The 16,884-nt window shown below is 37.2% G+C and overlaps 1 protein-coding gene across 1 annotated transcript in view; it reads left to right on the top strand.

Moving 5' to 3' along the window:
- The window catches only part of foxo (forkhead box, sub-group O), a 112,188-nt gene that overhangs the window by 90,939 nt on the left and 4,365 nt on the right, over positions 1 to 16,884 (top strand). Inside the window, exons 4-9 of the mRNA XM_028318061.1 lie at positions 102 to 202; positions 1,113 to 1,358; positions 1,966 to 2,162; positions 2,560 to 2,747; positions 3,083 to 3,634; positions 13,645 to 15,410. Of these exons, the coding sequence (XP_028173862.1) occupies positions 102 to 202; positions 1,113 to 1,358; positions 1,966 to 2,162; positions 2,560 to 2,747; positions 3,083 to 3,265 (915 nt within the window). The 3' untranslated portion in view covers positions 3,266 to 3,634; positions 13,645 to 15,410. The remainder of the gene's footprint in view (positions 1 to 101; positions 203 to 1,112; positions 1,359 to 1,965; positions 2,163 to 2,559; positions 2,748 to 3,082; positions 3,635 to 13,644; positions 15,411 to 16,884) is intronic.

The following is a 16,884-nucleotide window of genomic DNA, read 5'->3' as shown; positions in this document are numbered from 1 at the left end:
ACGATAATTGAAAATAAGTTCAAAGTGCAACTGCATGCAAAACACGTTTTACTTATGAAGGTTTCAGAAATATCTATTTTTAAAACCATTCTTTTTTACAGGCTGAGGCGTTGAGGAATGGTGTAACAGCTGACGCGACTCCAAGTCCCAGCAGTTCAGTTTCAGAAAGCCTAGATATGTTCCCAGAATCACCTTTGCACAGGTAACTATCAATTTGTTTGCTGGAGTACTAAGCTTAGCATAGTTTAGATTATTAGAGTCATACCAGAATAGTTCCACGGTCAGATTATAGCCACAGATGCAAGAAAATTTAAAAGAACTGTGGCACCACGCCAACAATGTCAACCCGAACGGATGTAGCGAATAGCGATACTAATTCGACTTTAAAGGCATAATAACTTACCTATGCGGGTAATACAATAGTGAGTTTTGCCAAAACCGCGAAAATTCCCAATACATTTTAAATACGGCTTCTTGGGAATATTGAAATTTTACGAGTACTAGAAACAAAGTGAGGTGGATGATACACTCGCTATAATAAAACTATCGGCATAAAGCGGCGTTGACCAGACTAATAAAATTGAGTTATTGCAACACTGCTACTTTATGATAAAAGGTTTTAAATCATTCACAACCATTAGATGATGAGTTATGTGGATGCTGAATCTCGTCATTTCGGCGATATTTAACATTTTTATTGCCGAATATCCATCGGGATTGCGGGCATAACTTTTATTTTGGACAGTCGTCCTCGAGGCCGGAGGAGCGTGCCGACAGCACATTTCTTACAGAGCATTTTTGTCATTGTTTGTAGCAATAAAAATATTTCTGCGCTGACCATTGAACCCGTTATGGTGATCGCTTCATTTAGCATACTTTATATGTTAGCGAGCCTCTAAATAGACATTAGATTTGCATGTTCCCCATTACACTCCGTGTTATACTGTCTAGAGAGATCCTATTAGATGAACTAGCTTTAAGTTTTCTTTCGGCTATAAATTTTGATTGTTTGCCCTTTGAATATCGACTTTATTTTGTGATCGAGAGGTATCGAGCACATGATTTGGTTGATGTTTGAGGTCTTATGTTGACGCTTGTTCGCTTGCGCGTAGCAACAGTTTCCAGTTGTCGCCGGACTTCCGCCAGAGGGCGCCGTCCAACGCGTCCTCCTGCGGGCGCCTGTCACCGATCCCCTCGATGATCGCGACGGAGCCTGACTGGGCCTCAGAGTACACGACAGCGGGTGACTTCACGCCGAGTAGCGATTTCTCCCAAGTCGACTACGTGCAAGAGGAGCAACTGGCTGGCTCGCTAGCTGACTCCATGAAGCTGCAAGGGGCTGATCCATTCCTAAACACGTGAGTAACGCTTTCAACTAGGATTTGACCGGCAGTCTTACCCGGTTCAAAGATTAGGCAGTATTGTGCTGCTTACCGCTTCGTTCGTGAAGTAAGAGTCGCCTAGTCCTAGATGCTTCGCTTCCTTAGAATTGTTACTGAAAACTTGATTTATATGTTTTGTTTAACAGAAAAGGATGCAAAGGTGCATTCATGCACGAAGTGTTAAGTTCAACAAAGGTCTGGCAAATCAACCTCAATCAAACAAGTTTTTTTTTATAATTTCCAGTTACTACCACATAAGTTTAAAGTATAAAAAATTAGGAACAATGGAGCAATTAAATAAAATTGGAGACGAACACAAAAACTGATTAGCATTTCCACAACGAGTTCCGAGAATTCTTGAACCTAAATATTTTTTATTGTACAATAGTTTCAAATCTGAAGTAAGATTTGAAATAAAATAGGCTTTCAGTCTCTAGATCACAAAGTTATCCAATTTTATTGTTAGATTTAAACTTAAATCACACCCTACCTATCCCAGAATTTTATTAAGAACATTATCAATGTTGTGGTCAATCAACAGGGTATTGTGTATAGTAGGTAACATAAAAGTTGGATCACACAGGTACGTCCCAACGACGTCATCTTCATCCTCCGGCGGCAACTACCGGTACGCTTACGGAGCGTGTCCGAGGCATCCTCTGTACGCTCATCCGGCTCATCCGGCTCACCCGGCGCATCCTACACATCCTCACCAACATGCCCTTGACCACTTCGTCAGGCCACCGCCGCCTGCTGACCCTGCTGATATTATGCAGACAGGTAAGACATTGAAATTTGTCTTTATAACTCTATTCTTAGTGTCTCTAAAGTATAATGATATTACTCGTATGTAACGTGACAAACTATGGGACAACCCATTTCTCCTCTGCTCACAGTAGCTATTCGACGACTTACTCATCAATAAATCCATCTACGAGTGCGAACTTAAGACTTTCCCAATCCGTCTGGTCTGCGTGAGGAGTGAAAGCCAAATCCTCTTTTGCCTCTAGTGAATTAGAGATGGTCGTGCTCCTGGAGTGGATACCAAACCGCCGGCTGATGATGATGATGATGAAGCCCTAGTACCTACTTAAATAAACCTTACTAGCAATTAAATAAACAGGAAATTCAAAAAATATTGCAACTTTGTGTCTATGTTTTGATTGTTTTTATCCAGAGAACAGCCAGACGCAAATGGTGACGACTTCAGACGCGGCGCTGCTGAACGGCGGTCTGATGGTGCAGACAGGAGCTATGGGCCCCACGACGGTGATGGGGCAGATCATGGGAGCCCTAAACACGGGCCTGGCGGAGGACCTTAACATTGAGACGCTGGAGCACGGCTTCGACTGCAATGTTGATGAGGTAAGGATAGAGAATCAAGAATATTCACAAACGTCTAGCTCTTCTGTTAGTCAATTTATCAGTAGTTTTGAAGACGCTTACACTTCTAAAATATAGCATGCCCTATCACTATTCCGTCATGTGATGTACATTCACAGTGTACTGTTTTCCCAAACAGAAAAATAGCAATTCAGTCGATACAGTAGGAGGACGAAATCTTTTTCGTTCTTGTTACTGACGGCTTTATCTACATAAATATTTTTATTATTACAGATGTAGAAGACTTTTGCACTTAGAGCTTAGAAGACAGAATCTGATGTTGGCACTTGTGAAACAGTAGGTATCTCTTCCCACAGGTCATAAAGCATGAGCTCAGCATGGACGGGACCCTGGACTTCAACTTCCCCCAGCAGCATTCTGCGATGGCCGCGGAGGCCGAGAGCCAGTTCGCTGCGCCCGCGCCCCCTGTCCCCACCACGCTCTCGGGAGGGGGCGCCCCCCGAACCCCCTACTCTGTCGCCCCCTCCTGGGTCCACTGAAGCAACCCCCCAACAATCGGACTAGTTACCTACTACAGGTTCTTCTGTACCACGTCCCAAACGACGTTCTTTCCTATTGTAAATATGACGCGAACGGACATTACTGTTTGAGTTCTTTTTTTGTTACTGTGGCATCGTAGTCGAGATTTTTGTTCATTTTATCATGTTAACTAATGTTAGATTTTTATTTAGCGTTAACTTAAGTGGACCGTTACCGATCGTTGTTGAAGTGTCAATTGTGTTAGTGTAGGGCTTTAGTGCTAAGCTAGGTGGAAGCTTGTGATATAGATAGGGTATTGTAATCTGAATAATTTGGACCTGGGGGGCGCGGGGACATTCCTGTGTGGCACACTGCGGTTGAAATATAAGGTTGGTATTTTTTAACTTGTCACAAACTTACAACTATAACTTTCATAGATCACAAAGAGTTCTTACGCTACGTAATATTTCATGTTCTTGAAGAAATAATTCAAAGGAGCGAAACTTTGAACTGTCCAGATCCAATAAACAGAAAAGGAAAATCCAATATCAAAAGACGCGCTTTCCGAAGTTGTGGATGAGACTTAAAGGAACCGTTTGGTCAAACTTAAAAATATGAACAAAGCCGGTGAAATATTAGCGGGCGGTTAACAATACTGGCCGGCAATAAATCGGTGGGTATCAGCGATAATCTGTGGAAGTTTTCTGTAGCGTCCGATAAGTTGGTTTGTATCGCGTACAACAAAACTATAACTCCGTTGTTTCGCAGAGCTGTGAACGGCAATCTGACCTCATTCGCCGGTATTTAGGGGAATTGACGGAAAACTTTTGTAGGTGAAAACCCAGTCGATACTTACGGGTTCAGCTCCAATTGGTTTCTGGAAATTTTTGACTCCTTGTTATTGATGCCGCAACCTTTTTGCGATTCCAAAGAAATTTAATTTTCTTGTATAAAAAGAAGTTCATGAATAAGGTAATTATGCGACTGAATTCCGAGAAACTTGAAAAAAGTTAAAATTGAATAAGAATATAGAAGTGTAACAACAATAGACGTTATCCTTTTTATAGACACTAAAGAAGTTTCATCCAAATGAGTAAAAAAAAATACCCCGGTTTTGTCGCGACCTACAAAAATCCGAAGCTGCGAATTTCCTCCATTCGGCTTTACGACATTAGGTATTACAAAAGATAAGTACGTCACTCATGTTTATGTTTCTTTGTACGTGGATTATGAGACGTGATGCTCTCTTTTTTATGTGAAAGCCTAAGGTGATCCCTCGTCCAATAGTGTTTTTTTGCAAATTATATTAGCCTATGAATAATTTGTTGGCGTCTTACGCTTTTTTGCAATGTTCCGTGGTTTGTATCGAGGCTCGAATTACATCGTAAACTATATACATAGTGTCAAGACCTATAAAAATCTTTCCTAAAATATTTCGGTGAAGGACACGACTTTTGCATACCGCTTGATAGTTACTATGGGCAGAAATATAATAATGTTGCTATTTAATAAAATAGATTCATAATTATCATCTAGTTACCTACTGCCTTACCTATGTTATACCTATATGTATTATACATTTCAGTGAGTTCTGCATAATAGATTTTTTATAGAAAGTCTTCCAGTCCAGATATAAACTTTATTTTTTAATCACGGCTAGCGAAGTGATGTCTCGTAATACAAAAACTGGAAAAACTCAGCAATTTTGCTGAAAATTGAATGCAGCTAAGTATTTGTCAAAAAACAAATGCTTTAGTTCAAAAAAGTCCATGGAAACCACTTGGTTGGCATGAATAATAATTATGATTAGACTCCGATCGCGCGGTTCGCCGGAGCTCCTGATTCAATTTCACCAATGAACGATCCTATTTGCTCACTAATGAGGGCGACCGGTTCCAGTAATTAATCATATCATTTTAGCGTTAACGGTGCCCGCGAGAGCTAGCTCCCGAATAAAGAAACGCCACGAAAAAATCTTCCGAGCACAACGCTAGATTAAACACCCTCTAATGACTTGTTTTTTAGGGTTACAAAAGAATGAATACGTCTTCGGCAGACGCGGACGGTGAGCTGAAACCCTTAATTTTTAATAGTAAACTAAAAGTTAATGGCCAGGACGCTCGTTTATCAAACGTTTTAACGGAACGCGATATTTCCTTAATTCGCTCTTGTTTAGCAGGCACGTGGAAGCCTCGCAGTTGATCAGCTAATAACCAAGACTTTTTCAGTTCGCGGAAAGGATTTTATTTTCCTTTTGCTTAATGGATTAAGTATTTATAGATTGTGTAATTGCTGTTAATGGATTTACCTAATTAGCGGCACAGGAACATTGACAAATAAAAAATAAGACTTCCAAAAAGAACATTTAATTTTGTAACTTGAATTTATAAGAGCAAAATTTTGTTGAATAAATTCGGTCGTCAAGTCATCGGTCAACACGAAGATTTTATTAACAAGCTGATTTTCATAAGGGCTCCCGGAGAGTCTTAAAATTTCCTAACTGATTTCGTATTCCGCTCGGCGCCACCATAATTAGGTGCGAGCCACCTTAACACACGATTTGTCGGCACTTGTTAAAAGTTTTCAATTGCGTTACGAGGGGCCCTTACGCGGAATTTATTCATTATATTCGCCCCCTCCGAATGCTTAATAAAAAGCTCCTTTGCTCTTTTTACTTCCTCGTTCTGTAGCCTTAGAGATATGTACTTAAAATATTTGCCGCCTTGACGGACGATTTATAAATTCGCTTTGAAAAGTTACAATGCATTTTTAATATGTATATTTTGTGTCAATATTATTATGAATTAGCTCTTCCCGAATCTTCGTAGGCGGAATTATTTTAGATTTAAAATGTTCTTTGATTCTTTGTTTAAATGCCTCCAATTGTTAAATCTTTAAAACTGCGTGTAGTGTAATTATTGTTACAAACGAATTATCTTCATTACCATCTTCAACATTAAAGATTTTATAAGAAAAATTGCTTGCTTAACTTTACTCGTATTGTTAATTTCTAGTCTCTATAATAATTATGCAGAGACTATCAGTTCTACTTATTTTGTTTCATCGAAACCTAATAAGGCAATCCAATAACTTCTAACCCCATGAAAAAATTCAAATACCATTAAAAGTTGTGTCTCAATTTTCGCAGCCAATATAAGTCGGCGGATGAGCGCGGCATATCCAACTTGTAGCTTGTCCAACAGTTATTGTTTGACAGATTGAGTTTTAACAATGATTGTATGAGCGGTAGCGAGTGTGCCAAGAGCGTCTTGCTAGTATTAGTTTGGTTCCTTTGATTTGTCGTCAATTGTAACTTTTAAAATATACTTATGTAAATGAGCACACTCAAGCTCAAAATCTCAGTTCAGAAACAAGGCCCATGTCAAAAACATTCGTTTAAAAAACATAATTTGACGGCTTTTTTAATGTGCGTGCCCTTCGAGAGGCCTCTGTGGAAAACGAAGGTTTTGTATACATAAAGATTTAGCAGAACCTCTAAAACAATTGTAGCCAGAATGATTTTGTAGATGTTGTAAGTTGGACGCTAAAATTTATTGAGGTAGCAGGAAGGCGCTGGACGCAGGCCGCTATCAATCGATCAACATGGAAATCATTGGGGGAGGCCTATGTTCAGCAGTGGACGTCCTATGGCTAAAATCATGATGATGATGATGATGATGATGATGATGATGAGCAGGATACATTTTTAATAGTTTGTTTTTTGTTTATGATTTCGTGTTTTTAACTTTGCATATTGCACGCATCCACCATGCGTAGTGGGGTACAGGGTAGTGTAAATGGAAGCTAAAATAGGTTCAGTTCAACGGCACATCAGCCAACATTTTGTTGCAAAACGACACCTATTACAATAACATAAGATACCACCTTTGTCCAGCAGTGGACGTCATTTGGCTGAAACGACCACCGTGTTTAGCTCTGTACCTCTAGTACGAAAAACTTTCGAGTTAAACAGCGCCCCCTATATTATAGCCGCCCTAGGGGGCGCTGTTTAATTTTTCGTACAAAATTTTTCGATGACACTTTGAATACGCAAACGAAACGAACTCGAAAGTTTTTCGTACTTGAGGTACTGAACTTTGACTGCGTAAAAAAATGACATTAAATGTATGACATATTGTACAGCGCTTCTAGCAGCTACTTTCATGAAATAAAATCTTCATAGATTTTTTGACGCACTCGCTAGCGAGCACACCTCACGTAAACTCATAGTAAGCACACTGTACTTATAAATGTCTAGCAACCCGCTGCCGCGCCCGCTCTCGCCACTTATTTGTTGCACGAGCGAGAGCCCGAGATTGAGTTTGATCGGTTATTTAAATGAGGCCAACATAGTTAGGGATGTCAACTTGGCCCTTACGTGACTTATTCCCCGGAGCTGATATTTTTATCACGTTCCGCTGTCTCATTTACACACTTTCGCGTCACTATGTTAATGGTGGAAAATTGACGTGAACGTAAATCAATTTGGAATGGTTATTTAAGATTTTTCTGAGCTAGCTTTTGTCTGTAATTAAGTTTATAATATTGATATTTCAAACCAGTTTACCTACGTTTATTTTCCTATAAAAATATTTCAAATTATCTCAAAGACCCTTTAAGTTGTTATGCCTATCAGGTAAATACCTGAGTCATTATTTTTCTACCACCAAAATGATAAATCAAGGTTGTGTTTAATAACATCCAAATAATTACATAAAAGTAATAAAACTCACCCACAGGGACTTAAAAACTTTCGTCACTAAAACTTGATAATTACTATCGTTTCATACTGTTTTGTATTTATTTAAAAAAAAAGTAATGTTCATTGAAAATTAAAAAAAAATTATTATATTATTTTTATTTGCTTCAAAATTAGCGAGCAGATTTTTGGTAAAAAAAATACTTTAGACTACGTTTATTTTTACTTATCTACCTAAAACATAAAATTACAATATAACCATGTTAATTTTAAACCTACTTAAGGTTCCGTGCATGTAATCCAGCAGAGTTCTAAAAATCGAAAAAAAAATTCGCAACGTTAGCTAAAACCGTTTTTTGGTGGCGGTTTAACATTCTTCGCGGCGGCCACGCAAATTGGATTACGTGTTAATGTCGGGCCGCGCGCGCCCGCACTGCTAACGATTTTATGATTTTATTGCGGGACCCCAAACGTGGATTATCGGTAGGGCTGCCCCTTGTGGTTAGCATAAGTATGACTGAACCAGTCGACTGATCATTTTGGTGGAGAATTAACTAATTTTTGTGTCCTAACACGATGTTTTTCTCTCAAAAATAATGCATAGAGGAATATTTTACAAACGATTTTAATATAATAGCTAGTAGAAGCAAATATTAAAATAAAATAAGTAAATAAACGTTTTCACAAAAATATTTCAAGTCAGTCTTCTTACAATTACACTTATTGAAAATTCCAAATAATATCAGAATATGTCTTCTACTATTTTAGATTTATAATGAAATTGAACATGTTCCTTTAATAGTCATCTACTTGAATATTTTTTAATACTTAACTTTTTGGGTTGGATTTCCCAAAAATCATTTTGATGTCGTAGTTCTTTCTTAATAAAGTGCAGTCTTGCCTAGATTTAGTGGTAATGACAGCCCTAACACAACAACGGGAACAAATTAGGCCTGTTAAGAGGTCGGGGAGATAGGATTTGAAAGTTGTAAGGGCGAGAGATCTTCTGATTTGGATACTGCACTTTTGATCCAACTGCTTTTTGGAGAAAGAAAGAAAAAATATTTAAAATTCAATTCAGAGAGTTGGCCCATGGACCAACCTAAAAGTGGGCCAAGTCGCTCAGCAGAGGCTGAAAAAATTATGTTTTATTGTTTGTCTGACTGCACTTGTTATGATGACTGAGTTTTACAAATCATTCTTGTTTTCTTTAGTGCTATTAGGTAAAAAAAAAATTTTTTTGTACATTGATTTTCCGAATGAAAAAAAATTTCGCCACCAATTATTACCCAAGTTTTTATTGTGAATAACAAGCTGATATAATATTAGCAGTTATTGAACAGTAGTATCGCCCTTGTATAAAAGTTAAAAATATGACCGATTTACATGTTTTCCAAAAAGAAAAAAATTGTAAGATATAAGTAATCAATCAATATCAAAGTAAACGAAGAAGGTTTGCGTTAGCAAGGAAAGCTTTTGAAACAGCAAAGGCTCGTATCAACAATACCTTAGGCTGCGCCCTCAAACTTGCTAAGTCACTTTCCTCAACAACCGCCTAAGGCTTACAAAGTTTCAAAAGATAAGTTACCACGTGGCGGGGCGTTGGGCGTCGCCGCCCCGCCTTGAAGCAACAGGTGCTCCCTCCCCGCACCCCGCGCCGCGGTCGCAGATATTATACAATAACACTTTATTGTTAAATTGTCTTTTATATCACACCCCTAGATAAAGGGTATCACAACTCAAAACAGTCCAAAATCGGGTTATGGCGATTTTTGGAATCTGCGTCAAAAACTACTAAACTTGCTAAATTGTCTTATATTTTGCACCCCTAGATAAAGGTACACAATTCAAAGTATTCAAAATACGAGCTATGGCGATTATCGGAACAAAATAATTCGAAAATCAAAGTATGGCGATCGGAGTCTGCGTCGAAAACTACGTATAAGTTGCTGTTCCTCTAAAATGAAGTATATTGGTTTGTACTACTTTTTACCTATATGTACGATTTCATTCATAGACAGTTGCAGGAAAAGTGACATCCTTAGTTCCTACAGTATTCATTTTTCATAACCACCTTTTTAGGAAATGTGTACGTTTAGTAACTATTATGTGTGTGTAAAAACCTTGAGGAGATGAGCAAAGGCATTACAAAAGTGCTACGAAACTACGAGTACTAGCCGTGAGGACATTCACTACGAAATGGCTCGTTCGTTTCAGCCAAATGACGTCCACTGCTGGACAAAGGCCTCCCCCAAGGATTTCCATAAAGACCGATCCTGCGCTGAACGCATCCAGCATTCAGCAACGAAATGGTTCAGTTGGTTAATTTGACATAACAATAAATAGGTACCTAATTAACGAAGATAATATATGCTAGAGTCATCTGAACACTCCACCGAAAGCTTTTCAGCAATTTCCTGCGAAAATCCTTCCAAATCACTAGTTTTTCGAGTAACTTTAAACCCCAATTTCAAAAACAAAGTCTTATTTTCCAGTTAAACGAAAACTAATTGGATTTAAAGAGCTCTAAAGTAAGCTCTACATAAATAAGATGATAAAATAAAATATTTTATTCTATAACATTTTTGCAATTATGGTAATAGTTTTTCCGAAAAAGCAAGTAAAAGCTTACTTTTTAATTCACGCAAACCGAATTTCCCCTCACACTAAAAATGAAAATGTAAATGCGCGCAAAAAAATAAATACAAGGTCCAAATTAACATGTCCGCCCCGTCCTCGCAACTTTTCCAATTTTTTCGACAGTGAACTATAAATTCAGCCTCGGATGTCACGGGTTATAAAGCATAGGCGTTGCTGGTTATCGAGTGATTCCGGGGCGTTTCGCAAATTTATTCATACGGGGGACTCTCCGACCTCAGTTATTTAGGGCACACTTCCTTTATAGCGATCGGTCGAGATTTGTAACACTCCGAGATGTGGCTTTAAGTGCTAGGAAAGCCGATTGTCACGGTTCGCGACCGCATTTTAATTTATTTGCCGCTTCCAGTTTTTATTGAGGCTGTGCCGTGGTATTGTATTGTGACGCGATTTTTCGTATTGTGTGACAAGATTTCCGTTGAATAATTTCATTACTAAGTATTACATTTACGTCATAGTAAAGTATGAATTTTGACACCAGTGTTGTAACAAGAGGACATACCTACATGAAAAAAGACGAAAAAGAAAAGGACATTGTCAGAAACCGCCNCAAGAGTGGAAAGTAAACATAGGATTCATGTTATTTATTTACGTGCAAAATGTAAGTAAGTAAATCATAAAAGTGGAACGCCGAGCTATTTCCAAAACCCGTCCAATATTATAATACAATTTGGCTGCGACAACTACAATACAGAACATCTCCCAAATCGATGTGCATAAAATAATATAATACAATACTAGTAAGTAAGAGGTTATGATAACAATATTGCTATCAATAAGTTTATAGAATTGGTCCGCCAGGAATAATTGTTCTTACATAAAGATTTGTATCATTTAGAACCTAGAAAGTATTATTTCGGCACTGTTGATCTAACGGCGAACAATGTATGGAGAACGAACATTGTCCTTTGTCTTGAAAACGAAGTTAAAAATACTTGTTTTTTGTTACGGTATAAAACTAGGTATAGTTCCATTCATGGTGTGGTATTGACTCCTTTGATAAACAAAGCAATTGATACGATCGGTTTTTAATTGGCACATCCAATAGTTTCAATTAAGGGCCAATTTCATGAAATATTTTAATGAATGAAACATAGTGATAGAAATAGAACACTATTTTCATTTGTAACACAATGAATGACCTTTAAAATACACTATCAACTATATGATAGTTGAAATTTTTGAGTTTAATTCATGAATTCCAACATGCTCTACTATTTTGTCTTGTATAGAGGCGAGTTTCTCTCTGCAGAGAGATATCCAAGCGCCTACAGTGACAAGTTATTTCAATAATTTATGACGAGACTGTATTTGTATGGTAAATCTACAAAAGTTACAATAGCAATGTCATATCAGACTGCACCTACCTAAATAAATAAGTTGTAAGAGACAATTTAGCTAAAGTTGCTGCGAAGAAACTGAATGATAAATAAACAAATCTGATAAAACGTAAAAGCTAAAAAGAAATTCCTCGGACAGAAAAAGTGCTCTAACTTTAACTTAAATATACGAGTACGTCTCGTCTAATTCACCAAGTGCAAGCAAAATGTCCGTAGTTTCGTCAGGCAATCTTGATAAAGGTCTGTCAGCATTCAGCATAAAACATTCTAGCATCGGCCATCTTTGATTGACCCTCGAATAACTCTAGCGGGGTCCTTCACACGGCTGTAACTCCACTGGCCGTTAATCCGCTGTATTTATTCACATAAGCCTGCTTCACCCGTCTTATTTCGGTATAAGTATGCCAATTATCTACGTCGTATTAAGAGCGAGAGACTTTATTCTGGGCAATGAGTCACGCAGAGAAAGTCCGTTACATCGCTGAATATGCGACAGATTTATCGTGGTTTGGTAGGGCGGGGCGCGGCGATGTCGATGAATGTTGGCGTAGGAAAAGGCTTAACGCTGACCTATTGACAAGTGAAGCTAAGAAAGCCACCAATGCTAACTACCAACTATTGTAGACAGTGCAAAAAAGCAATATTTAGATAACATTTAAACGATAATAACATTTTTGGCCAAATGCAAATGATTCTCGCGGTTTCGTCGTTATAATTTTCTGTTCAACTCTACATTGCAATTTTAATAAAAAGAACCTATGTTTTTAAGATCACCTCCCTTAATTTAGTACCTATCTTATCTAGCACGATGTTTTGTCTAGTTAACATATTTTGTCCCAGTAAAAATAACACCAAAAACCATAGGTTAACCAAATTAATTTCAAAAGATACAAATAAAGTATTACTTACCTGTATTACAAAGCCTAATAAGAATGATCAGCCTCAAAAACTTAAGATACAAAACTTTTTCGAAACTTTAACCCTATCGATATCGACACCCTCCTCCCCCTACCGGGTCGTCACCTGGAGGGCGCGGGGCGGGCGCCGCAGACTCGGCGACGCTACGGCGGGCAGGTTACGATTTACACTCCACCAACTCAGCACAAACTCTGCCCGGAGGAAAACGCTGATAATCCACATTCAGACTGCGTGAGAATTACATTGAGATTACTATGCTGTCTGCCGCTTTTATAGAGCTTTATTTAATAGGGTTGAATGGAATTAATAAAAAAGTTGATGCAAAGAAAATTAATATTATTTTTTGATAAAGTCCATTAATTAAGGCTTTAGATAATGAGATGAATGAAAAAATAATGTTTTTCAACATACGTTTCAGAACTTTCAGGCATGGTAGCAGCAGCAGGTTGGAAAGGAGCTACAAAGTGCCCAAATTATTTCGATACAAGTTTCATAAAACTTTTAACACAAGCTCGACTCTAGTCAATTATCCGAAAAGAAAAATTATAATTTCATGTTTCAGAACACACAAAATAGAATAAGTGTAGAGAACTTCAATAAATTATTTATTTTATAATAATGGTTCAGATTTAAGCTCCTACAAATCTTTCGTTAACTAGAACCTAGGGGGTACGGTAGTGCTACGCCAAGTTACGTTTTTTTTTATTTCCCAAGAACTTAAAATAAAACAAAATTTTATTCAATGCACCGTCCAAAATTAATGTGGTTTTTTTTCTTGTTACAGGTCAATCGATCTCGCGTAGTTTGGATTACGCGAAGTTGAAAATTTTACCAGAATTCGCAGATGAATTAATAAATTCAACTGCAAAACACATCGAGACAGCGTTCTAAAACAACGAACATCACAATTAAAAACCAAAATCAAGAAGACCAGTTTAATGTGGAGACTGATACTTGTGTTAAATTTGATATTGGAAAAAATTGACGATCAAAAAGTGTGATTGAATATGAAGTGATATTTTGGACGTTGAAAATAGATGTAAGTAACCTAAAATGTAAAATGTTATTTAGAGAAGTCGAGGAATTCAGAAAATGACCATCGTCTCGCAGTCCCCTGAAACTTATTGAATTGAATTCACTCCTAATTTTATGCTATTTTCTCTGTGTATCTTAAGAATTTTGTGCGAGTTAGTTTTCGAAAACTAAAAATAATAAAACTACCGTACCATTTTCTTTAGATACACAGATAATATTATGGTGCATGATCGACTGATTGTCGACGATTTCATTCAGAATAGTGAATGACACATTTATTCAATTAGAACTAAATTATTATTTTCCTAAACAACTTATGGAAATCTTAATTACGCACACTTTTGGACCCTGAAATATATAAGTGTTTTTATGCTAATATTTCTAGAATGCTTGTGAACTACTAGTTCATGGAACCATTGCCATCTTTCGTAGTATAATTTCATAGATTTGCCATACCTCTGTGTACCCTAACTACAATTCTGACTTTTGCATTAGGTATTTTATTGCGTGGGCCAATTAAATTTTAATATCTGGATACAAATTTACAAAATTTTATGGATAAAAAATATTTTTCATGCAATATGCATTTGAATGACTATTTTTCTCACAATAAGTACGCCAAGTGGGTGAATAAGTCGATTTTAATAGTACGCCATAGAATATTATGTAGATTTAGTTATTACACGTTAACACAGACACAAGCCATTTTGTAACCAAAAACAATCTTTGCTCAGTACCAAATTCATTTGGAATGAAGTAAAATAAACTGAATACGTTTGTTTTGACATTCAGAATAGTGCCTACATTTAAAATATTACTAAGTACACCAGTTGTTTCTTCCAATAGTTTGGTCTTAAGAAACTACGCACAAGTAAAATCCCGTATAGTCAGTTCTCTAGTCCCAGATATTAATTTTTTGAATAAGCTACTACATACTTATGTCAACTAAGTGCAGAATTACTCATAGATAAGCAGTGTTGAAAGCTAGCCCTTAATAATATACTTAACAAAAATAAATTCATTCTATGAATTACCTCAATGGACTGTTTGTGATAGATTTAGCCAATAAGTGTTCAATTTAGTGCGTGTATCGTATAAGTCAATTCTTGTACATTTGGCGTCCATTTATATATTTTAAAAACACCATAATATGATTGCGCTCGGCTTTCTTGTCCCTTGCAATTTTCAATTATTCACTGCTTTATACTACACATCGTATATATGCAGCTGATAATGGTGCTATAAATACTATTTTGTAAACAGCATATTAAACAAAAAATATTTTGATGACAATGTAAAGAAAAAGGAATTGACATACTTAATTACAAAATTCATAATTATGCGTTCCATCTAAATGCTTCACTTTTCTATTAATATTAGATCTCTTGCAAATGTTTGTTATTTATTTCTATGCAAAGTTCTCTTACGTACAAAATTAAGTAATAAGTAAAATTTTTGTTATGCGTCATTGAGTGTGAGATTTTTGTAATTTTACAAATTTATATGACGTTTTACNTTTTGTAATGTAACTAAAAATTTAAGGTTTTCGGAATTTTTCCTTCATGTGTGCTATAAAACGTTGCTTCATGCCAAATTTCAAGATTCTAGGTCGACTGGAAGTACCCTTTAGGTTTTGATTCCCCTGCGAGTAGGTACTTGCGAGTTTCAAAATATGCAGCTTAAATTGCTGTTTCTTTTGATTGCGTTGACATAGAAGTTTGATTTTGTTACAACTTAAAGGTATTATAGACCTGAGTATTCGGTATAAATTTCAATTTAATACCTCTACGCGTTTATGAGGAAATGGGTAGTAAGTTTAAAATTATTTTAAAAAAATATACACACACCGGCAGATTTAGAGGAACGCAAAAAAAAAGGTCAATTTTTGAAGCAAATGTAGGTTCTATACCTATTTTTTTAATATTACAATAATCAGTTGGTCTTATACTAACTAAAATAAATGCAAATGTAACTTATACAATATAATTTTTTAAAGAATTGAACCAAAATTACAGAAAATAAAAATTTAACTTTCTTCCCTTGAAACTTAAAACTGTTTAATTTTACAACAAACTCAGAAAAATTAAAAATTAATAACGTGTATTGCCGCCGCGGGCTCTAATTAAAGCTTGTACACGATTTTGCATGCTATGAATGACTTTGTCTATGATTTCCTGGGACAAGTTGTCCCACTCTTCCAACAACGCCAATTTAAGCTCTTCGACGTTGTTGGGAGCTGGAATTCTCCGTCGAACCCTTCTTCCCAGATAGTCCCAGACGTGTTCGATTGGGTTCATGTCTGGTGACCGCGCTGGCCAGTTTAATTGCGTGATGCCAACCTCATTCAGATAGCCACTCACTATCCGCGCAGTGTGGGGGCGTGCATTATCATGCATAAAAATAAAATTTTCGCCTATGAATGAGGCAAATGGCATTACATGGTCCTCCAAAATGTCTGTTACATATCGTTGTGAAGTGAGCGATCCATTATCGATGATCACTAGCTCCGTGCGAGCTCCTAAACATATGCCGCCCCATACCATCAATGACCCCCCACCATACGATACAGTTTCAGTGAAATTTGCTTGGTGATAACGTTCCCCTTGATGCCTCCAAATTCTTTCCCTCCCGTCCACGAAATTTACGCAAAAGCGGCTCTCGTCACTGAACAAAACATCACTCCACTCGTTTGTCCAATCTTGGTGCTCCCGAGCGAATGCTAATCTTGCTACACGATGAGCTACCTCGAGTTTTGGGGCCTTTGCTGGCACGTAAGACTTTAAGCCAACTTCTTTCAAACGTCTTCTCACTGTCCTTTCACTTACATTGACGTTACGGACTTCTTCTAAACGATTTCGGGTCTGAACAGCTGTTTGACGACGATTTCGTAAAGTTTGCATGACTATGAAACGGTCATCTAAGGCGTTAGTTGCCCGATTTCTGCCCTGCCCAACCCTCCGCACGTACGATCCAGTCTGTCTGTAACGCC

This window comes from Ostrinia furnacalis, unplaced genomic scaffold (assembly GCF_004193835.3).
Source record: "Ostrinia furnacalis isolate ACB-3 unplaced genomic scaffold, ASM419383v2 OfSCF0389, whole genome shotgun sequence".
NCBI classification, from domain to species: domain Eukaryota; kingdom Metazoa; phylum Arthropoda; class Insecta; order Lepidoptera; family Crambidae; genus Ostrinia; species Ostrinia furnacalis.
Note: the sequence above shows the minus strand (reverse complement) of the source record. Positions and strands in the feature narration are given on the sequence as shown.